Below are 22,949 nucleotides of genomic sequence, written 5' to 3' on the forward strand. Positions count from 1 at the left end.
ACTAATAAGGAACTTTGACACAAGACTGACTAAGACTAAATTGAAAAATGGGCAACAAATTTAACACTTCTACAGGCAGCCATAACTCCGAGTACTAACCGCATTTTGTGACGTGTCCTGATCAGAGCATGTGAGCGGAGTGGAGCGGTGAGAATTTCCGCTCCTCGTTCACGAGACTGTTGACTCCGCCCGCTCCTCCGCTCTTATTCGCACTAAGCCGCTCCGCTCAACACCGCTCCTCGCGCCACTAAAATTTCCTCCCGCTCCAGTCAAATCGCTCCACGCTCGCTCCAGTTTAAAAGAGGGACAAATAATCTGCATGCATAACAAATGTCACCTTAAACCGAAGCCTTATATCATAAAGAAATATGAGCAACGGCAACATTGCCAGTCAGAACAGAAAATATTTATTTTTAAGCAACTTATAGGCAACAACGGACAGGTTTGGCAATGGCATTCCACACAAAAATAGGCTTAAAAATAAAGGAATCAGTGGGCTTAATAGCCTAAAGAATATACAGGCACATTTTAAATTCCTCAATTTTTTTCTGTTGATGCTGCTGCTGCGTCTCTATAAAATAAAATTTCACTGACAGCATTACGTGAAATTAAGAAAAATTCTATTAGACCTACTTTGAATGACAAAACGAATTTGATTACCAATATTTACTTTATAGGCTTTTTATACTTTAATTTACTTTATAGACTTGATATGCTACAACCATACAAATCTTGCTCACGTTATGCTTTGGCTTCCGCCTGTTCGCATATCACTCATGTTTCTGAGAAAAGTGATTCCAAAGTGAATCTTTACTCACTGAAACAGTTTCATGACATTGTTGTTCTTGCTGTACATTATTGTTATCTATACGTTTGATAAGAATAGTACACTTGTATGATTTATCAGTTTCCTTTGTGAAATACTTTGCGAATTCCATCTCGGCTAATTTCTGTAATAGTCTTGATAATTGTACAGATGAATTCTGGGTAGATCTGGCCACGCCTCAGAGTCGTAGTGTGAGCGGTATCGGAGCGAAACTGGAGCGAGACAAAGCGACCGCTCCAGCCTTAATTAAAAAACCGCTCCGCACTCTGACCAAATTCCGCCCGCTCCGCTCCTCGCTCACGCTCCGCTCCACTCCGCTCACATGCTCTGGTCCTGATGCGAAATGTAAAACCGAAACTAACACACAGAACAACAAAAATGAGAGATCAAGGTACTTTCCAACCGCGATTTAATCAGGGACCAGTAGTCTGAGGGTGCTTTTCCACTTATGCAGATAAGAGGAAAATTTACGGGGTGGGGGGATTCCAAAAAAACTGAAACATCAGTTAGTCTAACTGCATGTTTTGAATGGGAGAAATAAACCAGAAAACCTGGGGGAAATCTAGGCCTATATACAGTGCATCTGGAAAGTATTCACAGCGCATCACTTTTTCCACATTTTGTTATGTTACAGCCTTATTCCAAAATGGATTAAATTCATGTTTTTCCTCAAAATTCTACACACAACACCCCCTAATGACAATGTGAAAAAAGTTTACTTGAGATTTTTGCAAATTTATTAAAAATTAAAAAGCTGAGAAATTACATGTACATAAGTATTCACAGCCTTTGCCATGAAGCTCAAAACTGAGCTCAGGTGCATCTTGTTTCCACTGATCATCCTTGAGATGTTTCTGCAGCTTAATTGGAGTCCACCTGTGGTAAATTCAGTTGATTGGACATGACTTTGAAAGGCACACACCTGTCTATATAAGGTCCCACAGTTGACAGTGCATGTCAGAGCACAAACCAAGCATGAAGTTAAAGGAATTGTCTGTAGCCCTCCGAGACAGGATTGTCTCGAGGCACAAATCGGGGGAAGGCTACAGAAAAAAATCTGCTGCTTTGAAGGTCCCAATGAGCACAGTGGCCTCCATCATCCATAAGTGGAAGACGTTCGAAACCACCAGTACTGTTCCTAGAGCTGGCCGGCCAACTAAACTGACCGATCGGGGGAGAAGGGCCTTAGTCAGGGAGGTGACCAAGAACCCGATGGTCACTCTGTCAGAGCTCCAGAGGTCCTCTGTGGAGAGAGGAGAACCTTCCAGAAGGACAACCATCTCTGCAGCAATCCACCAATCAGGCCTGTATGGTAGAGTGGCCAGACGGAAGCCACTCCTTAGTAAAAGGCACTTGGCAGCCCGCCTGGAGTTTGCCAAAAGGCACCTGAAGGACTCTCAGACCATGATAAACAAAATTCTCTGGTCTGATGAGACAAAGATTGAACTCTTTGGTGTGAATGCCAGGTGTCATGTTTGGAGGAAACCAGGCACTGCTCATCACCAGGCCAATACCATCCCTACAGTGAAGCATGGTGGTGGCATCATCATATAAATATAAATCTACTTTAAAAAAAAAAAAAAAAAAAAAAAAACTATAAAATGTTTACTGCGGCCAATTTATTAAAATAATTGCCTTACAGATATCGTCCAAGGCTTCTTAAAATTTTGAGTATATGTACAGTTGAACATAGGATAAAGTTTCAAAATTACTGTGGTGTTGACAGGACTCTTTCACACAAGTGTACACAAAAATCATCATATAGGATTGCGTAAAAAAAAAAAAATACAACGATAATGACAGCTTATTATTCAATATCTAACACTGTTGCACTTTTAAGTAAAATATCAGGACTGAAATTGGATGGGCCTTGGCGTAACAGAAATTACTAAGGAAGTTATGTTATATGCTGAGTGACGTGTAGTGAAATTGGCGGCAGGTGGGATTCGTTTAGCAGCAGTTGAATGCAGTTTTATATAATCTTGTTCAGCATTAAAAAAGATATATAGAGGCCTATAGTGTGAACCAGAGGATTTTCTTCAAAAACATTACATTCAACCCAATGCTATCACATACACTATTTACAACAGAATTACAGGATTATATGCATTAATTTACAAATCATTTTGACCGTGGACTGTAAGGACACTAACGTTTCTTAGCTGTAGTACAATTTTTAATATCACCCATCCCCATGGGCTTCAACGGCAAAACAGCCGATTTTCTACGTCAATCTTCTCTTCTAAAATGTTGTTCTGTCTACGGTGTCCAACTCGAACTGTTCGTTTTCCTTATGCAAATATCTGCAATTTTTTTGTTTTCCCCCAGAAATTAGTTTTTAAACCGCTATTCTTCTGTATCATAAGTAGACGTACCTGACATCGACACTCTTCTCTTCTGCTGGTTCCAAATGTAACAACATTGCAGAGGTATTTTCGGCTTCTTCTTTCTTTAGTAATGCTTTAGCAATCACCAAGAGCGGAGAATAGTGGGTGGCACTGTAGGTCACACCACAGTGTTATCTGCGTAGAGTTTGCACATTCTCTCTGTGTCGTTATGGGATTTCCAAGTTTGATTGGAGTTACCAAATTGTCATCACGGGGTTTCCCCTGGTCCCCCCCCCCCTCCTCCACACACACACACACACACACAGTCCAAAAACATACTACGTTTGATTACAGTTCCTAGATTGCCCATAGGTGAATTATATGTAAGTGTACCCTGCGATGGGTATGTATTTTTATGGTTTAAATAGTTAAATAGTGAGAAAATCAGATATCCACACAAACCCAGTGTTCTGTCGAGTTGAGCTACTTTGTCGAGTTAGGCTACCGAGGCACTAATCGATAGCCCTAACCCTAACTCTTACCCTAACCCTAACCCCCCAAAAACCCCTAAAACCCTTACCTTGACCCTTACCCTAACCCCTAAAACCTAACCCTAATCCTAAAACGGTGGAACTGCACATGCGTAGAAAGGCTCCATAGCACGTTTCGATAGGTAGCTCAACTTGTCAGAATTCCGGCTGTTTGATGGACTGTGCATGTTTGCAGACTGTGTGTTTATGGACTGCTCTGTATAATCTCTCATAAGGTTTAATGTACCAAAAGAGCGATCGAAAATCACCAATTGTCTCACAGGCATATCTGGTCATAAAGACTTTCACCTGACAAAAAAAATCAAAGCCGAAATGCTAGGAATATGGACTTTATCTTACGTTAAGCGTTTTCCTCTCCGTTGACGCCCATTATAAGGAAAAAGCTTAATGTGAATTAATATGCAAAATCAGCGACCAATAATCACAATGTTTCTCACACACATATCTGGTCATAAAGACTTTCACATGACAAAAAAATTTAAACCGAAATACTAGGAATATGGACTTACCTTACGTTAAGCGTTTGCCTACAAATGACACACAAAATGTACTCGTCCCTGTACTCTGGATCACCCATACATTTTGACGAGTAGCACAGGGTTCAGTTCTGTGATTTAGCTTTCGCCCTTGCAAGGTGGAGTTGTACTGTCTTTCTCTCATAAACACACCCTTCATCTCTGCAGCATATGACTGCACCTTAATCCTGTGGCATAACAGCTTTTTTTGTGAGAGGCCTGATTGTCTGGTTTTTACTGGCTTGCAGTCTTCAACTAGGGAGTGAATCCACAGCCTAGCTTTATGGCTGTCAGCTGACCCTATTGGTCAGTTGCTGATGACTGAGCAGGCATACACAATGGCAAAACCACCACAGTCATAACTATTTTTGATTTAGATTTTTTTCAGGTGAATGTCTTTATGACCAGATATGTCTGTGAGAAATTTGGTGATTATGGGTCGCTGATTTGGTACATTAAGTTACGTTAAGCTTTTTCACATTAAGCATTTTAGAATGTCCCTGGTGGGGTACCTATAATCAGCCAAGATTTGGGGATTCAACACTGGAAATAGTAGGTATTCACTAAGAAGATACATACTGTCTCCCAATAACCAGCCACCAGCAAACATACCATCATCTGCCATCAAAATTTATGAATTGCATTTTGAATTGACTTGGCCACACCCTGTAAGATGTTGAATTGGAATGACAATAAGAAAAAATAATTCATTATATTCTGATGGGATTAGTTTTACACATGGAGGTTCGGTATGTAGTTTATGAAGTGATTTGTCTAGGGAGGAGAGGGCTCAACATCAGCCACTGCTTCCTGTAGCCTTTGACCTTATCAAAGTTCAAGAGGAATCAAAACAAAGAATCAGAAGAGAGAAACAAGAACAGAAAACAGATGCATCCAGATAGCAGGTGGTTCTTAACTGAAACATGTAATTGCTGTAAAGATCTTGATGCTGTAGTCAAACCCAATGTCCTTCATAAGAGTAAACAAAAATGTGTTCGGAATTTAGAAAATGTACATTGTAATGAATGGGGTCGAAGCCCATGGGCAGGATCCATGTCCGTTTATTAAAACAAAGCTAAAACATAGTCCAAAATCCAAAACTGTAACCACAGGCAGGGACCAACATTTCGGAACCGGGAGCAAACCAAATCCAAATCACAAGCCATGAGACAAATTTGGGGAAATACAAGTAAAGGGTAAATACACATGGCACTTCAGAAGGAAGCACAAGAATAGCGTTCAGTAGGAAGTACGCTTACAATACCTCGCAATAGGATCTTGAGCACAAACAGTATAGATACAGAACACAGTTTTCAGTGTGTTTAATTAGCTGGGTTTATGGAATATGTGCACTGGATTGTGAATCCAGATGCTGATGGGCTGGTGGACATGACATGCATTGAGAACCTAACCATCCACCTAAACTTTTATTCTGGCCATGATCAATGGGTCGCTGAACCTTTATAATCCTTAAATATCAAACAATTGATGCATGGAGAGGCTGGTTCCCTGACCACACGCTGCTCCCAGAACACTCACACCCTGATGCTGTCTCACATTCCTCCACTGCCTGATTCCAGGGGGTGACAGACTCTTTAAACTGTAAAACACATCCCTAAAATCACAGAATTATAATTGTCCTGGCTGCTCATGTTTTTCTATGTGCACAGAGAGATTCTGAGCGATTCAACCCCCTTTTTACAGCTGATCAATGTCAAGAGGCCTGCAGACACACCTCAGTTAAGAGCAGATGGGCAGGTAATTCAGGCAGGGCCCCCAGAAGTACAAACAGCTGTGCAGTGAGGAGCTGCGGGATAGAGAGTCACGGTAAAACTACCGTTGCGTCCACAGCGATGGATCCCAGCTGTTATTGCAAAACTTGCTTCACTTGTGATGGTGAATAGATCCACATGATACCAGGGGAACTGGAGGAAGAAACAAGATTTCAGATTTAGGGAAATATTTTACAGTGGGGCAGTGCCAGCATTGTATATCGTGACATCACAATGGACACACATGCAATAGTCACATTGTGAAAGGATGCAACGTGAGAAAGATTTTAAATATAATTTCATAATAGTAAAGATTTCATCACTTAAAATAAGACACTGTTTACTCTTGTTAAACACTGTTTAGCGCACAGTTTCACAACTAAACATAAGTAAAGAAATAGCTGATCATATGACAAAATGAGTCTAAGACAGGACTACAGTCTTCATTAAGCAGGACTTTATGTTTCGTCCTCGTGCTCTGCATGCGCAGCGAATTGGCCTCAGTAATGTGCAGATTCATAACGAAAGATAAGGAACACATTCATTTATTTTTTTGGTAAGGGGGGGGATCTTGCCGATGTTAGGGGGTGTGCTTTCCCCCATCCCTCCTATTTCCAACGTCCTTGCAGAGTGGTGAAATTAACATAAACTTGAAGAATCAAAGGACAGACAGGCAGGGAAAACAAAACAGACATTGAAGTTGGAGAAGCACAATGGACTATTGTGACACAAAGCTGAATACGTGGTCAAAGGCAAGAGCACAGGCGTTGATATTCTGGGTGACTGAGTGCAAGTGAAACAATCTTGTGATCCAGCTTTTCCCTGCCCCATGAGATCCAGGCCCATGCCTTACATATACTTAATAAAATGCTTTATTATTTTGACGGTTTTGTTTCTAATGTGGTTCTTTAATCTGTTAATTTAATGAGCGACTAGTTTGAGTCACTCAGTCATAACCTAACATGCTACATCCTTTGGTTAGAGGTGTCGCTGACATCACATGTAAATTTATACTTATTTATTCAGCAGACGTCGTTGTCCAAGGGGACATACAAGTGATGATTAGCGAGCAGATCAGCCAGTCCCTGAAGTAATTGGGGTGAAGGGCTTTTGCTCAAGGGCCCAGCAGGAATGTCATTTTGCTGGCCACAGGATTTAAACCAGCAGCCTTCTGATCAGAGGCAAAGTGTCTAAAAACACGGAGCCACACCCCCCCCCCCCCCAAATGTGAGGCTTATGGACCATGACTGTTTAAGTAATTTCCAGCCATGAAAACGTTATTTGAAACACACAAGACATAAATAAGGGAAATTGACATTGAGAAATTACAATTTTCTTAATAAATAGCAAATTACCACAAGTCAATTAAATTCCTCTGGACCCTTTATGGGGTCTGAGATCAGCGATACAGCTGTAAACCGCACTCTGATGACCAAGATGTAAATGCTCAAGATGCAGAAGAATCGGGTTTTTACCCACCTAAGTCTGATGAGAAATGCAGTTTCAGATCTCGTTTATTTTCACATGTTCTTTTTATTCATTGCTATTTATTGAATAATTTTATGGTGATTAACTGTATAAGTTGATTCCAGGGGGAGACAGACTCTCAGGAATGTTAAAAATGTGTAAAAAAAACCCCAAAAAAACCCTAAAATCACAGAATTAAAATTGTCCTGGCTGCTCATGTTTCTCTATGTGCCCAGAGAGATTCTGAGCTATAACTTCCCTTTCAGGACAGTCTAATGTCAAGAGGGCTGCAGACACTCCTCTCCTACTCAGGGGAGTCCGGTTCAGAGCAGATGGCCGAGTAATTCAGTCACCGCCAGAAACTATCCTGATGTCCATAATGATGGATCCCAGCTGTTCTGCTGCAAAAGTTACTTCACTTGTGATGGTCAATAGACCCACGTGATACCAGAGGAATTGGATGAAGAAACGAGGAAACATAAAGCAAACATAAAGACAAAGGACAAACCAGCAGGGATAACAAAACAGACATTGAGCTTGGAGTAACACAATGTCTGGACTGTTGTGACACAAAGCTGAATATGTGGCCAGAGGCAACAACACAGTCATTTTGCTGGATAGTCAGTGACAAACATATTTACAGGTTTGCTTTAAACTTAACTGTGTGAAACCTAAATACCATTTAAGCACTGAAGCAGTAATTAAGAAGTAATGTAGCTAGACATACTGTACTATGTGTTATTCATAGCTACACAGTGTCTATCCACAGCTGGGTGGATCGGAGAGCTGGGGGACACCATGAAGAAGGATCTTTCACGTGTTCAGCACATTTTAGTTTATGCCAACTGTGTTTCTCTAATTTTTCTTTTTCTTTTTTACTTACTTGGTCATGGTTTTCCAGTTTGCTATTCTTGTGTCCTTTCCTACAAAGAAATATTTCTGTTAAATAACCTCAACAGCATTAAAATTCTAAAAACGTTTTTTAATATTAGGGAATACATAATAAGTATTATTAGGGCTGGGCAATATGGCAAAATATTTGATCATGATATTTTTTTTATACCAACTGGTATCAATAATTATTACAATATAATTCAAGTCATTGTTTCTTTACTTCATTGCTCCATTTTTTGCTTATATTCCCTTAGAATTACCCTTAAAGATTCAGAACATGAAAAAGGTGACTGAATGGACTGCAAAATGAAATCTAATTTGAATAAATAAATCATACAAAATAAACTTTATCGTAGGGCATAGTACTAGAAAATGCTGACAGTACATTTTCTTGCTAAGTTTTTTCTTCTGACTGCCTCACTGTTCATTCCAGGGAATGGATTTGACTAGGGCAGGGCAATATGCCATAAAAATGATATCACAGTATTTTCAGAGATTTTTTATAATATTAATATTTAACACAATATTCTATAATTCATATGTAGGTGCAAAATAGACTCCTATCTTGATGGAATTTGTAAAAAAAAATATGGCACTATAACTGTTAATTATGCAAGGAAACAAGTGAATATCACAATACTCACAATATTGAAAATGATGACGAAATGAATGTTCATAATCATGATATATAGTATTTTATCGATATATCGTCTAACCCTAATTACTATACCATTAAAAATGTGAAACATTGAACAGGTATTCCTGTTTCTATTGGTTATGTCTAAAATTTCAGAATTCCTCATTTATTCAAATGCCTTAAAGAAGTGTCTCTTACCACTTTATATGACTGAACCCGTTTTTTGCGCCGTTTGCAGACTACTATGATTATTATTCCTATGAATACTACAGCTGCCACAGGGGGCCAAAGTACATGATGAGGCAAACTGGTCTCCCCACATTCTGCATCAGATGCTGGATCTCCTGCTCTAACAGTCACCCGTCCTTCAGACTCACAGCTGTAAAAATGAAGACATAAGGCAAGTGTGTCTGATTCACGTGGAAATGTAAATCAATGCATACATAATAATACACACAAATACACAAATATTGAAAAGCAATCCATTCCTTAGTTTTATATTCAAATTCTGGGTTGTCATGATCAGTAATATTATATGAAATGTGGACAGGAAAAAGCAGGGGACCAGACGCACTCTGTGTGCGGCATGCAGGATGTGGAAGTTCCGTTTGAGTAAGTATTTTCCTGACAATCCTCACATTCTGTTTCTGCAGATGTTGTTCCTATAACATTAACAAAAGAATAGATGATTATTATCATCATCATTAATCATCATCATCATAATCAACAACCACAACAATAAAAACACAATATCTATTAAAAGTACAGTGCAGCCAAAGATTTTTACACTATGGAAAAAAATGGTCAAACAACTTTCAACCAACCAGTTGAGCATAAAGAGTCACAGTCACAGAGTACTCAACTGGTAGGTTGAAACAAAATCTTGGTCTGGATTTGTACTTTCTGAACCTGAAATTTCCACCTCTGCAATACACTAAGGGAAAGAGTCATAGAATTTCACAATCAATATCCACAATTGCCATTTTTGACCATTTTTTCCATGGGATACAAATCATTTTTGGCTACACTGTATTTTGAAAATTTGTTGTAAAATGCATTTGTTTTATTCTTCAGAACAAAACAAAGCCAGTTCTACCCATCCAATGAATGAATTGTCCAGGTTTGCAAGTTGCATGTGGCATGCAGTTTGTAAAAGAGCCGTTTGAGTAAGTATTTTCCTGACAATCCTCACATTCTGTATCTGCATATTTTGTTCCTATAACATTAACAAAAGAATAGATGATTATTATCATCATCATTAATCATCATCATCATAATCAACAACCACAACAATAAAAACACAAGATCTATTAAAAGTACAGTGTAGCCAAAGATTTGTACACTATGGAAAAAAATGGTCAAAAATGGAAATTAAATTGAGGATAATGAAGAACAAACTTTCAAACTGTCAAAAATGATACAATTATGTGTGTTATGTAAAGAAACAAGAAAAAAAAATATTCAAAACATATTCTGTAATTGTTTTCAAAAGATGTAACTTATTGCCTTTGAACACCTGGCCATTCATAGAAATGAATGAATATGTGACATTGGGAGGAATTCCCAGTCATAACAGAGATCATTTAACGTGACACGTAATAGCAGGTGTTCCAGACAGGCAGCTAATTGGGAGCCCTTTGTTTCTACAAGTGGCCTTGGTGGTCATTCTCCACACAAGCATTTGTAGGGTTAGTTGAGTTTCCCAACATGAGTAAAACTGCTGAAATACCCAATGCACTGAGGAAATGAGTCATACAATTTCACAATCAATATCCACAATTTCCATTTTTGACCATTTTTTCCATGGGATACAAATAATTTTTGGCTACACTGTATATTTTGAAAATTTGCTATAAAATGCATTTGGTTTATTCTTTAGAGCAAAAGAAAGCCAGTTCTACCCCTCCGATGAATGAATTGTCCAGGTCTGCAAGTTGCATGTGGCATGCAGGATGTAAAAGAACCGTTTGAGTATGAATTTTCCTGACAGTCCTCACATGCAGTATTTGCAGAGGCTGTTCCTATCCAAGGAAATATGACAGATTATTATTAGAAGATATTAAAATGTATTGCAAGCAGTTTTTAAAAACGGATTATAGGTCAGAAACATTTATAAAATGTCAATAAGGTTTAAGAATGCGAAAGGGAAATCAGACCTGGCTGTTTGATGAACTGTCCAGGTTCACAGGCTGTGTGTTTATGGGCTGTTCTGCACCCTCCCTTATAAGGACTAATACAATAGTGCCCTTCCAGGATCCCACACACTGTGTCTGAAGTGGGTGTACATGCCCTCACTGTTTTCAAACCAAGGCCTACAGGGAATGCAGATTAAATCAATAAAACCACACACATGAGATTATTAAACCGTTACAGAATAGATGGGATGCTACACAGTATATTACTTTAAAAGGTATGGAACAGTAGTTGATTGATTTTACCTTGGTCACAAACCGCACATAGCTTACAGTGTGAGAGTCCATTTGGTTCATCATTGAAAGTCAATCCGGTACATGGAGCACATGTAGTGTTAGCATTTCTGCTACAATGTTTTTGAACATGATGTCCTGGAGGAAAAACACATTTGGTAAGTTAGATAGAGGTCCTTCACGTCCCGACCTAAAGAACTCAAGCCTGTAGTCCGGCACTTCAGACAGGAACCAGAGCACGACGGAAGATGGCTCACCGGAAGGACACATTGGGCAGCACTCCTCACCCACTTTATACTCAGTCAGGTTGCATGCATGGCAGAGGGTAAGGCAAAGGAGCAGGAGATGTGGCGAATAAACCTGCTAATATACATATTCAATCTCAGTTAATGAAAGGTTTCACCCTCAAACCGTAATCACAGGGCAGGGCATTAAATCACAGGGCAGTTTGTGTGGCTCCATCATCTGTTACATGAGAAAAGCCTCTGATTGGCAGTGTGTAGCTCAGTTAATTAGGGGGGTCTGTGTTCAGAAGGTTTTAGATTCAAATCTCATGGCTGGTGAACATAATAAGCTGCTTCTTCATATTTTGTGTATCTCTATTGGAAAGAAAGTCATTTTGCACTGCATACTTTGCTCCTGATCTCAATATATTTACTTAACTGTATGATTTAATAACTTTTACATCTCACACTACCGTGCATTTTGCTTTTCTATATAACCCTATTTTGTATTCCCTTAGTGACCTTAAAATGATATTGTGTTTACACAAGACAGGACGTTTCTTTAAATGCAGTATAAGCTCTGTTGTTTTGTGCAAGGCATGATAGTGTTATGTCTGTATGAATTTTGCAATAAGAGGTACTGTTCTAATTGGTAGGAGATCTTTGTGTTATATACTTGCCCATAGTCTGATTCTGAAGTAATATTAATTTTTATTCAAATTCAATATTTGAAAAGAAATGTAATAGGGCTTTGACTGTAATGTACTTTAAGTTTATGGCTTTTTATAGAAGGATAAACAGATACAACAGAATAAGATAAAAATGTGCACGTTAAGCAATTACAGCTATACAACTTTTCCCGGCCCATTCAGAGGTTCATACGACCTACATGCAACCACAAAGGCCTGTTTAATGTAACATGAAGCTAAAACAGAAAGTGAAATAAAAGAATGGAAATCCCCTAGGTGCAGCCAAGCCCTTTTACTTCTTCTTTTTGTTATAGCCTACATAATTTATACTATTTCATTTGCTATGTTTTTACAAAGCCATTTCCTATTATTTAAGTACTTTACATACGAGACTTTAAAATTAGTCCAAAAACGCAAACTATAAAAAAGAAAAAAGAGTGTTAGAACCAAAAATAATTTGGGTTAAGATTTAAAAAATGCCCCTCCCATTTAGATATAGATATTGTCAAATATCCTATCCTGTCGTTGTAGTTTGAAAAAATGCACTCTCCCAACAAGTCATTTATTAAGCTGATTGTTTAAGAAGTCTAATATTTAGCTAAAAAGAAGCTGGAATAAATTAATTATTTGACATCGTTTACAACTCTGCAGATATATTACCTTGAATATGAATTTCGTCATTTCATTTGCCGGTGATGCGGTTCCAGAATATACTTCTAACGCTTTTAACAGAAATATCAGTACGCAAAAGGAAGTAGAATAGTAGATTCAAGCAAAAACGAAACAGTGCTGCGACGAAGCAGCGTAAATCCTCCCGCGGTAAATATGCCGCAGTCACCTGACAACTTTCTGCTGTCAGACTCCTAGGCGCCGAGGTGGGTTCATTGGGCAATTTAATACTATTTCTCGTTAATCTCGTGTCGATTTCTTATTATTTTTGAGGATGCTAGTCTGTCTAGGAGAGTTACACTGGTCCGACCTCTTTCGCAGCTAATTATAGCAGTGATCCCTACGGTGGCCCCTAGAGACAAAACACACACAAAAGAAAAAGCAGAAACAAAATGAAAATGCGCAGCAAATTAAAAAAACACACAAAAGAAAAAGCAGAAACAAAATGAAAATGCGCAGCAAATTAAAAAAACACACACAAAAGAAAAAGCAGAAACAAAATGAAAATGCGCAGCAAATTAAAAAAACACACGCAAAAGAAAAAGCAGAAACAAAATGAAAATGCGCAGCAAGTTAAAAAAAACACACGCAAAAGAAAAAGCAGAAACAAAATGAAAATGCGCAGCAAATTAAAAAAACACACAAAAGAAAAAGCAGAAACAAAATGAAAATGCGCAGCAAGTTAAAAAAAACACACGCAAAAGAAAAAGCAGAAACAAAATGAAAATGCGCAGCAAGTTAAAAAAACACACGCAAAAGAAAAAGCAGAAACAAAATGAAAATGCGCAGCAAGTAGACAATCCCAAACCGGAAGTGCTCCACCACGCTAGGGGGCGCGGTGAGCTCATGTGGCACAGTCGCTACACAGTAGTGATGGGAAGTTCGACTGAATTAACTGATTTGATTCTTTCGAGCTGTCCGTTGTAATGAATCGATTCTAAAATCGATTCTGTGATTCACTTTTTTTCCGTCTTTTTTGCGCCTGACCGTATGAGTCAACGAATCATGGGATCGGATAATAAATCAAACGGTGTCGCAAGGTTACTGTTGGAAAGGCTGCCTCTGAAACGGGATGCTGACGCGCATGCGTCTGGAACAGCGTCAGGAGCGTCTTTGGATTTTCAGCGTGCGTTGTCCCTTTGTGCCGCACCAGACCATCTTATCCAGAGCCGAGGGATCCTGGCCAGTCAGTTATTATGTTCAGGGGTGCAGTATTGTGCGTCACTGACGAACCGTAAGTGACAGGTCTTGGACCGATTGCATTTGGTGTTGGAATGTTGCGGTACGGTTACCTACTAAGCTGTTAGTGTAACTTTGAGGAGTTCTGTTATTAATGTATCGCGAGCGGACACTCTGTATTCTGCGTTCAGTGTTGCTATTGTCTATCCTGTATGTCAAATTTGTTTGTTAATCGGTTCTCGTTAACTGCGAAATATTTAGGAGAGACGGAATAAGATATTAATCAAAGATAGTGGTATCACGGTTATTCGTTATGTACCAATGTTAACCTGTAGATGGCAGTAATGTTATGCGATTGCTGATCGTATAAGTAGGTATATTTCTGTTATTTAGCTGAGCATATCCCTTATTGTTTCAGTTATTTATATAATTTTGTTTCCTTCTGTAGACCACATGCACACCCTGTGTTCAACTAAATTAGTGCATCTGTAGGCCAATCAGTGCCAACCAGTGAATTTCAATGCAAACCATACTGCCTGATTGAGTGTAGTAAAGTCTGGAATTGCATCCGCCTTCCCTGGTGTTCTTACCGACGCCACCAGAGTGGTACAACCTTACCGGCACCTACCTCATACAGTCCACGCTCTACCAATTTTCAATATTGGTCCTTCGAGCCGGATGTGGTGCTTCTCTGGATACTGAGGGACATCAAGATGCAGCATCCGTTACCTGGTGAAGACCCCCTAGTCATGTCCACGCGCCCGAAGCGCCAGTCTCGCCTGCCTCCATACCTAAGAGACTATGAGGTCCAACCGGTAGGCCGAAATCAGACAATACAGTCGCAAGAGCCTTATGCAGTACAGTATGTACACAGGGTAGAAGCCAGGCATCAGGATGTGGCAGTAGATGGAGTAAAGGGGATAACGCCACAATCATCTCGTTCCACAAGCCCTCTCAGTCAGGATTCTGCACACCCCACACTGGATGCATGGTGTGCTATTGATGGCCAACATGCATTCCGTGGCTCCAGGGAGAAACGTGACAGGCAGTATGTAGAACCTTGGGATATACAGGTGACAATGCCACTAGCGAGGGAGAAACAGCCTATCTCGACTTACCATAGACCATGGGAGCATTCTAAACTTCAAGGGACACCAGCAGTTCATTGGAGCAGACCTACAGACTCTAGGTCCCAGTACCATCCTTTGGATGCAAGTACACCAGCCTACCAGCCAGACCTACCCCCACGGCTCGGTCAGCCTGCGAACCCAACTGCACAGTCGACAGATATGAGAGAGCAGCTTATGATGGATTCCTTGAACAGGATGATGAGTGAGTTACAGGTCATCAGGGATCAAACTAAATTAGCTTTACATCAGAACTCACAAACACTCACTCCACATCCAGGTGAACGATCGCTCTATGATCATACAACCCCTTCCTATAAGTATGGAGGAGAGCCTTGTAGGCCCACACCTGCCAGCCAGCTTTATGCTTATGAGCATACACCATGGCAAATGCCTAGTTGGCCCCAACCACAGGAATCGGAACCACGGCGACCATCCTACTATAGGCAGTCATATACCCCAGTGAACCCTCAGCATGCACCACTGAGCACTGCATGGGGTGCATCTCCCCCACCACCAGTAGTATATCTCAAAGAGAGAACCTATCGAGGTCCCATCCCAACCATCCCAGACTTTTCGAGAGCAGATCCTAGTGAGTTCACCCGCCTCAAAATTGCCTTAGATAACCTCCTACCTCCTGATGCCACTGAACTGTTTAGGTACCAGATTTTGTTGGACCATCTAAAACTGGAGGAGGCTCGTCTAGTGGCAGATGCTTATCTGAATTCGCCCACACCCTATTCCGATACGATGGCTGCACTGACAGATAAGTTTGGGCAGCCTCAGAAGTTAGCTCTGAGGAAAATAGTCACAGTAATGAACGCTCCAGATGTTCGACAGGGAGACTCACAATCCTTCCAGAAGTTTGCTCTACAGGTACGAGCTTTAGTGGGGATGCTACAGACCTTAGGTCAGGATGGTCAGGTGGAGCTCCAATGCGGCTCACACGTAGAAAGGCTCCTAAGCAAGCTTCCTTTGAATTTGCGGTCAGAATTCCGCAGATGCATGGGTCGAGGTCCAGGAAGGAGATACGATCTACTAGAATTTTCAGAGTGGCTACAGTATGAGGCATGGTGCCAAGATAGTGGAGGCCAAGTGAATTGCGGGGAACCTAAGCTAGAGAGCAGGAGAAAGGTAGGCCTGACAACCTCAGGCAACATCAAGTCCTTTCGTCCAGCTATGGTGCTTCATGGTACAGAGGATGCCTCTGACAAACAGACGGCGAATTCATCATCAACGAAGCCTGAAGGTACACATCAGAACAAGATACGGCAAGTCTACTGTCCGTATTGTGAAAGCGAGGAGCATTTCCTGAGCCAGTGCATGACCTTTAAATCCTTGGATAGAGACCAGATTATCCAATGGATGAGGACCAATCGACGCTGCTGGCGTTGTGCGAGAGCCCATCGAGCCGTGCAGTGTACTCTTAAGAAACCGTGCAATAAGTGTCAAGGGAAACATCTTCAGATACTGCATGACATTAATGTTAAGCACACCAAGGAAGGGTCATGTCTAGTTAACTCTCCTATGGAGGCCCTGTACCTAGACAGGCCATCGGAGTGCAGTCGAGTCCTATTGAAGGTGGTGCGTGTCCTCCTACGCACTAAGGGTAAGACCCTGGATACCTATGCAGTTTTAGATGATGGATCTGAACGTACCATGCTTCTCCCGGCGGCAGTACATAAGCTAGGTCTCCACGGGTCCCCAGAAACCCTAACATTACGAACCATTCGCCAAGACGTTCAAACTCTGGAGGGCATGTCAGTCACTTTCTGTATCACTCCTATCACCCAGCCTAACAGAAGCTTCAGAATTCATGACGCCTTCACTGCAGAACGCCTCAGCCTTGCTGATCATACCTATCCAGTGACCACCCTAAAGGCAAAGTTTAAATACCTTCAAGACATTCCTCTTCAATCATTTGACAAGGTACACCCTATGCTGCTCATTGGAGCAGATAACCCACACTTAATAACCCCAATTGAGCCAGTTCGTTTGGGACCCCCTGGTGGTCCGGCTGCAATTAGAACCAGGCTGGGTTGGACACTCCAGGGTCCAACTAGGTTTACAGAGTCACAGTTACGGCCTCAGCAGTGTTTGTTAGCTTCACTCAGTCCACTGGAAGTGGAACTGAAGAGAAATGTGGAGAACCTCTGGAAACTAGATGTCTTACCACCTAGGGAGGAGAAGCAGGTGATACGCTCAAGAGAGGATCAGCAAGCGATTGATCTACTCGAATCTAAGACCACAAGAGTGGAGGTTGATGGTGTATTGAGATATGCAGCTCCCTTGCTCCGAAGGAAGAATTTTCCTCTCTTTCAGGCCCCCTTGGAGGCTGTGATGCCACGACTCAGAGGTCTAGAGAAACGCCTGTTGAGAGATCCAGATAGTTCAGATGCTTATGGAGCTGAAATAAAGAAACTAGAAACAGTCGGTACTGTATCTAGGTTGCTTGTATCCGACAGCCGTCCTGGTGGTGAAATGTGGTATATCCCGCACCACATGGTGCAGCATAACGGAAAGAAACGGATCGTGTTTGATTGTTCTTTTGAGTACAAAGGTCTCTGCCTCAATAAGGCTCTGTTACCCGGCCCGAAGTTAGGTCCTTCCCTACTAGGGGTCCTTTTGCGGTTCAGAGAGCACTGTGTAGGTGTTAGTGGTGATATTAAAGCCATGTTCCACCAGGTGCTTTTATTGCCGGAGGATAAGCCTCTGCTGCGCTTCATTTGGCGCCACATGCGAAGGGAGGAGACCCCCAAGGTGTTTGAATGGCAGGTGTTGCCCTTTGGGACCACATGCAGCCCATGCTGTGCCACTTATGCGCTGCAACGTCATGTCTTCGATCACAGCACCACTGGAAGTGAGGAGCGGTTTGCAGTCGAAAGGTGTTTGTATGTGGACAACTGTCTAAGGAGTCGGCCATCTGCTCAAGAAGCACGACAGACGATTGATAAACTCAGGAGTCTCCTTGCCTCTGGAGGCTTTAACCTCTGCCAGTGGGCCAGTAATGTGCCTGAAGTCGTCGATCACTTGCCTGCCGATGCCAGATCTGATGGGCAAGAACTGTGGCTGACACATGATAAATCAGAAGTGAGCGAATCAACGCTAGGGCTCAGCTGGCACTGTGTTGCTGACACCCTTAGGTACAAGCACAGATTGGTCACCTATGAGGTTACCACCATGCGCAACATCTACAGAGTGTTGGCGAGTCAGTACGACCCTTTGGGGTTCCTACTCCCATACACTACACGCGCTAAGGTACTCGTCCAGCAGCTATGGAATAAACAGAGAGATTGGGATGATCCCAACCTCCCCGAAGGACTCCTCGCAGCCTGGCGTACCTGGGAAGATGAGCTTGAGTTCCTACCTCTAATACAACTGCCTAGATGCTACACTCCCGCCGACATGGACCTCTCTGACACTAAGAGAGATATACACATCTTTTGCGATGCTTCCGAAAGATCCTATGGATCGGTTGCTTATCTACGTTCCGAGGGAGCCAGAGGAGCAATCCATGTCACCTTCCTTCTTGCCCGTTCCAGAGTTGCACCTAGGAAACAACTTTCCATACCCAGGTTGGAACTATGCGCAGCAGTAATAGGAGCTCACTTAGCGCAATTGCTGAAAACTGAACTCACCTTCGAGATTCGCCACCTTGTGCTTTGGAGTGACTCAACCACAGTCCTCACATGGTTACACTCTGAGTCGTGCCACTTTAAGGTTTTTGTGGGTACCAGGGTGGCAGAAATACAGGAGCTCACCGATCCCGGAACCTGGCGATATGTGGGCTCCGCTAGCAACCCAGCAGATGATCTTACTAGGGGTAAGACCCTACAAGAGCTAGCAAGACCAAACAGGTGGGATCAGGGGCCAGACTTTCTGCACCTAACACCAGATAAGTGGCCCACTCATCCCTCATCGACCCGCTCTGAGATGGAGGATACCACGGAGCTTAAGCGTTCAGCATTTTGCGGACTGAACACCACCTCTGGTACACCGAGAACAGATAGACCCATCTTTAAGACCTGGGAAGAGCTGGTTGCCTCGCACGCCCAGGAACTACAGAAGGCAGCTGGTCTAGCTGGACCCTTTCCTGCCAGTACATATCAAGCAGCCGAGATGTTAGTCTTTAGGAACGCCCAGCAAGATAGCTTCGCAGAGGAGTATGAGCTCCTTAAGGTGGGTAGTCCAGTAGCACCCAGTAGTCGACTACATTGTCTTTCACCTGAATTTGACCTGGCTCATCAGATCATAAGAGTTGGAGGACGTCTCCGTAGGGTTGAGGGAATGGATCCAGCGACAGTACACCCCATTGTACTCGATCCTAGTCACCCCTCAACAAAGTTGTTGATACAAGAGTTCGATGCCAAATTGAGTCACCCAGGACCTGAACGAGTTTTTGCGGAGCTAAGGCGCACTGTATGGATCCTAAGGGGTCGGGAAGCGGTAAAGCGTCACCAACATGGATGCTTTGAATGCCGTAGGTGGAGATCCAAACCAGCTGTTCAGAGGATGGCTGATCTACCACCGCCAAGGCTTAGGTTGTTCAAACCGGCATTCTATTCCTGCGGTATGGACTGCTTTGGTCCATTACTGGTAAAGTTGGGGCGGCGGAGTGAGAAGAGATGGGGTATTATTTTTAAGTGCCTCACCACAAGGGCCGTGCACTTAGAAGTGTTATCCTCGATCAGTCTTGACTCATTTCTGATGGCTCTTCGAAGGTTTATAGCTCGGAGGGGCAAACCAGCGGAGTTATATTCGGATCAGGGAACCAATTTCCGAGGAGGGGAGAGGGAGATGAAGGAGGCTTTCTCTAGTTTGGCTATCAGTGTCCAGAAGCAACTTGCTCCGCAACAGATTTCCTTCCATTTTAACCCACCTGCTTCACCCCACTTCGGTGGTGTGTGGGAACGGGAAATCCGGTCTGTGAAGGCTGCTTTGTATACCACCATTGGTTCCCAGACAGTAAGTGAAGAGGTGCTCACAACTGTTCTCATTGAAGTTGAGTCTATACTGAATTCTAAACCATTAGGCTATGTGTCAGCGAATGTAGCTGACTTGGATCCAGTCACACCAAATTATCTGCTTATGGGGCGGCCTGACACCTCGTTGCCTCAAGTCATTTATCCCCAATCAGAGATGCTTGGACGTCGGAGGTGGAGACATTCTCAAGTGTTAGCTGATAGGTTTTGGACCGCCTTCGTGAGAAACTATTTGCCCAGCTTGCAAACTAGAGGGAAATGGAGGATCTCTACTCCTAACATAACAGTTGGATCGGTGGTGATGATGGTGGACCCCCAATTACCACGGTCCCTTTGGCAGATTGGGAAGGTGGTGAAGGTCTTCCCAGGTCCTGATCACTGTGTCAGGACAGCAGCTGTGCAGATCAACGACAGAATCTATACTAGGCCCATCGTTCGTCTCATTGTCTTACCCGAGCTCCCTGATGACGAGGTCAGCGAGGAGTGACAATCAAGGGATGGTGGTTGGCCTTTCCAGTCACCCCATTTGGTATCAAATGGGGGGGGCGGCGATGTTGGAAAGGCTGCCTCTGAAACGGGATGCTGACGCGCATGCGTCTGGAACAGCGTCAGGAGCGTCTTTGGATTTTCAGCGTGCGTTGTCCCTTTGTGCCGCACCAGACCATCTTATCCAGAGCCGAGGGATCCTGGCCAGTCAGTTATTATGTTCAGGGGTGCAGTATTGTGCGTCACTGACGAACCGTAAGTGACAGGTCTTGGACCGATTGCATTTGGTGTTGGAATGTTGCGGTACGGTTACCTACTAAGCTGTTAGTGTAACTTTGAGGAGTTCTGTTATTAATGTATCGCGAGCGGACACTCTGTATTCTGCGTTCAGTGTTGCTATTGTCTATCCTGTATGTCAAATTTGTTTGTTAATCGGTTCTCGTTAACTGCGAAATATTTAGGAGAGACGGAATAAGATATTAATCAAAGATAGTGGTATCACGGTTATTCGTTATGTACCAATGTTAACCTGTAGATGGCAGTAATGTTATGCGATTGCTGATCGTATAAGTAGGTATATTTCTGTTATTTAGCTGAGCATATCCCTTATTGTTTCAGTTATTTATATAATTTTGTTTCCTTCTGTAGACCACATGCACACCCTGTGTTCAACTAAATTAGTGCATCTGTAGGCCAATCAGTGCCAACCAGTGAATTTCAATGCAAACCATACTGCCTGATTGAGTGTAGTAAAGTCTGGAATTGCATCCGCCTTCCCTGGTGTTCTTACCGACGCCACCAGAGTGGTACAACCTTACCGGCACCTACCTCATACAGTCCACGCTCTACCAATTTTCAATAGTTACGTTATTTGACTGAAAGATGGGGCTGGTGTTCAACAAAAATGTTTAGCTTGACTATTCACAATAAAAAAAACAATATATAAAAAGCAGAAAGGGTGTCGATGCTGAATAAACACGCGTGTATATATAGTTCTTATTTTCTTGACTTTAGCCAAATTCATGTGCATGAGTATCAAGGACTACATCACAGTTAACAACTGCAATATTACCAATACAATCACACACACATACAATGAGCATGAGTAAACTTGCATACGTTGTTGTGTAAACGTCAAAGTTAATAAATATCTTTGGTTTTTGATGAAAGATATATGGTTTTATTATGCAGAAATGCAATAATTTACTGTTGTGAACGCCGCAATGGCTCTTGGGATCGGTTCGCAAACCATCCGTTTGAGTCGCCGACGGAGTGTCCGAGAGTCCGTTCGATGAACAAATCGAACTTACGGTTTTCGGACACTCGGTCGGTGACTAAAACGAATGGTTTGCGAACCGATCCCAAGAGACCTCGCCGCCTCGCGGCATTTGCTGCGGAAATGCAGTTACGCTGTTGAAAGGAATAAAATTAACGCAGCTGTTCACAGGGCTGTCAACTTTGGTCAGCCGGTTGGCCAGAGATTTTCCATTTCAGACAAGTCCGCACACGCATTTTACACTTTTGTGACAGTTTTATTCCCTTGTAAATGGTCTGTAGGGTTTGCAAACTACCCCAACGCTTTTGCTGCAGCTAATTTTAGGTTTATAATGTAATAATATAAATTTGCAGTAAGATTTCTTGCACGAGCGTGAGAATCCGAAAGCGTGAGTGTCACGCCAGATGCGTGAGAGTTGGCAGCCCTGTGTTCATTTATCACAACAGTAAATTATTGCATTTCTGCATAATAAAACCATATGTCTTTCATCAAAAACCAAAGATATTTATTAACTTTGACGTTTACACAACAACGTATGCAAGTTTACTCATGCTCATTGTACAGTATGTGTGTGTGATTGTATTGGTAATATTGCAGTTGTTAACTGTGATGTAGTCCTTGATACTCATGCACATGAATTTGGCTAAAGTCAAGAAAATAAGAACTATATATACACGCGTGTTTATTCAGCATCGACACCCTTTCTGCTTTTTATATATTGTTTTTTTTATTGTGAATAGTCAAGCTAAACATTTTTGTTGAACACCAGCCCCATCTTTCAGTCAAATAACGTAACCTTGAGACACCGTTTGATTTATTATCCGATCCCATGATTCGTTGACTCATACGGTCAGGCGCAAAAAAGACGAAAAAGTGAATCACAGAATCGATTTTAGAATCGA

General features: G+C 42.1%; 3 protein-coding genes across 7 annotated transcripts in view; 1 reads left to right on the forward strand and 2 right to left on the reverse strand.

Moving 5' to 3' along the window:
* The window catches only part of LOC111859060 (uncharacterized), a 45,763-nt gene extending 42,320 nt beyond the window's left edge, over positions 1-3,443 (reverse strand). The window contains exon 1 of the mRNA XM_072713207.1: positions 3,202-3,443. The gene's annotated coding sequence lies outside the window, so the exon portion shown is untranslated. The remainder of the gene's footprint in view (positions 1-3,201) is intronic.
* A 1,820-nt stretch (positions 3,444-5,263) lies between these two features.
* LOC140591857 (tumor necrosis factor receptor superfamily member 14-like) lies at positions 5,264-13,609 on the reverse strand. 5 transcript variants are annotated; one of them, XM_072713523.1, is made up of 10 exons: positions 12,989-13,609; positions 11,673-11,775; positions 11,428-11,553; positions 11,146-11,301; positions 10,891-11,010; positions 10,086-10,205; positions 9,564-9,651; positions 9,188-9,368; positions 8,342-8,381; positions 5,264-6,144 (listed from the first exon to the last, which is right to left on the reverse strand). In XM_072713523.1, the coding sequence occupies exons 1-9, from the start codon at positions 13,007-13,009 to the stop codon at positions 8,364-8,366; spliced, it is 933 nt and encodes a 310-aa protein (XP_072569624.1). In that variant the 5' UTR covers positions 13,010-13,609; the 3' UTR covers positions 5,264-6,144; positions 8,342-8,363. The 5 variants fall into 5 exon arrangements, with proteins under 5 accessions (XP_072569624.1, XP_072569623.1, XP_072569625.1 ...); XM_072713522.1 differs by having other exon boundaries at positions 11,673-11,778; XM_072713524.1 differs by having other exon boundaries at positions 13,167-13,608.
* A 2,444-nt stretch (positions 13,610-16,053) lies between these two features.
* LOC140591731 (uncharacterized) lies at positions 16,054-21,619 on the forward strand. Its single transcript, XM_072713208.1, has 2 exons — positions 16,054-21,026; positions 21,420-21,619. The coding sequence occupies exon 1, from the start codon at positions 16,054-16,056 to the stop codon at positions 20,770-20,772; it is 4,719 nt and encodes a 1,572-aa protein (XP_072569309.1). The 3' UTR covers positions 20,773-21,026; positions 21,420-21,619.
* Positions 21,620-22,949: the final 1,330 nt, after the last annotated feature.

Source organism: Paramormyrops kingsleyae, chromosome 6 (assembly GCF_048594095.1).
Source record: "Paramormyrops kingsleyae isolate MSU_618 chromosome 6, PKINGS_0.4, whole genome shotgun sequence".
Taxonomy (NCBI): domain Eukaryota; kingdom Metazoa; phylum Chordata; class Actinopteri; order Osteoglossiformes; family Mormyridae; genus Paramormyrops; species Paramormyrops kingsleyae.

Coding starts and splice junctions, on each gene's coding strand:
- LOC140591857 (XM_072713522.1), bottom strand. CDS start 13,009: ATGACGAAATTCATATTCAAG. Junction 11,779..12,988: donor TGACGAAATTCATATTCAAG/GTAATATATCTG, acceptor TATGTATATTAG/CAGGTTTATTCGCCACATCT. Junction 10,206..10,890: donor ACAATTCATTCATCGGAGGG/GTAGAACTGGCT, acceptor TTAATGTTATAG/GAACAAAATATGCAGATACA.
- LOC140591731 (XM_072713208.1), top strand. CDS start 16,054: ATGGCTGCACTGACAGATAAGTTTGGGCAGCCTCAGAAGTTAGCTCTG.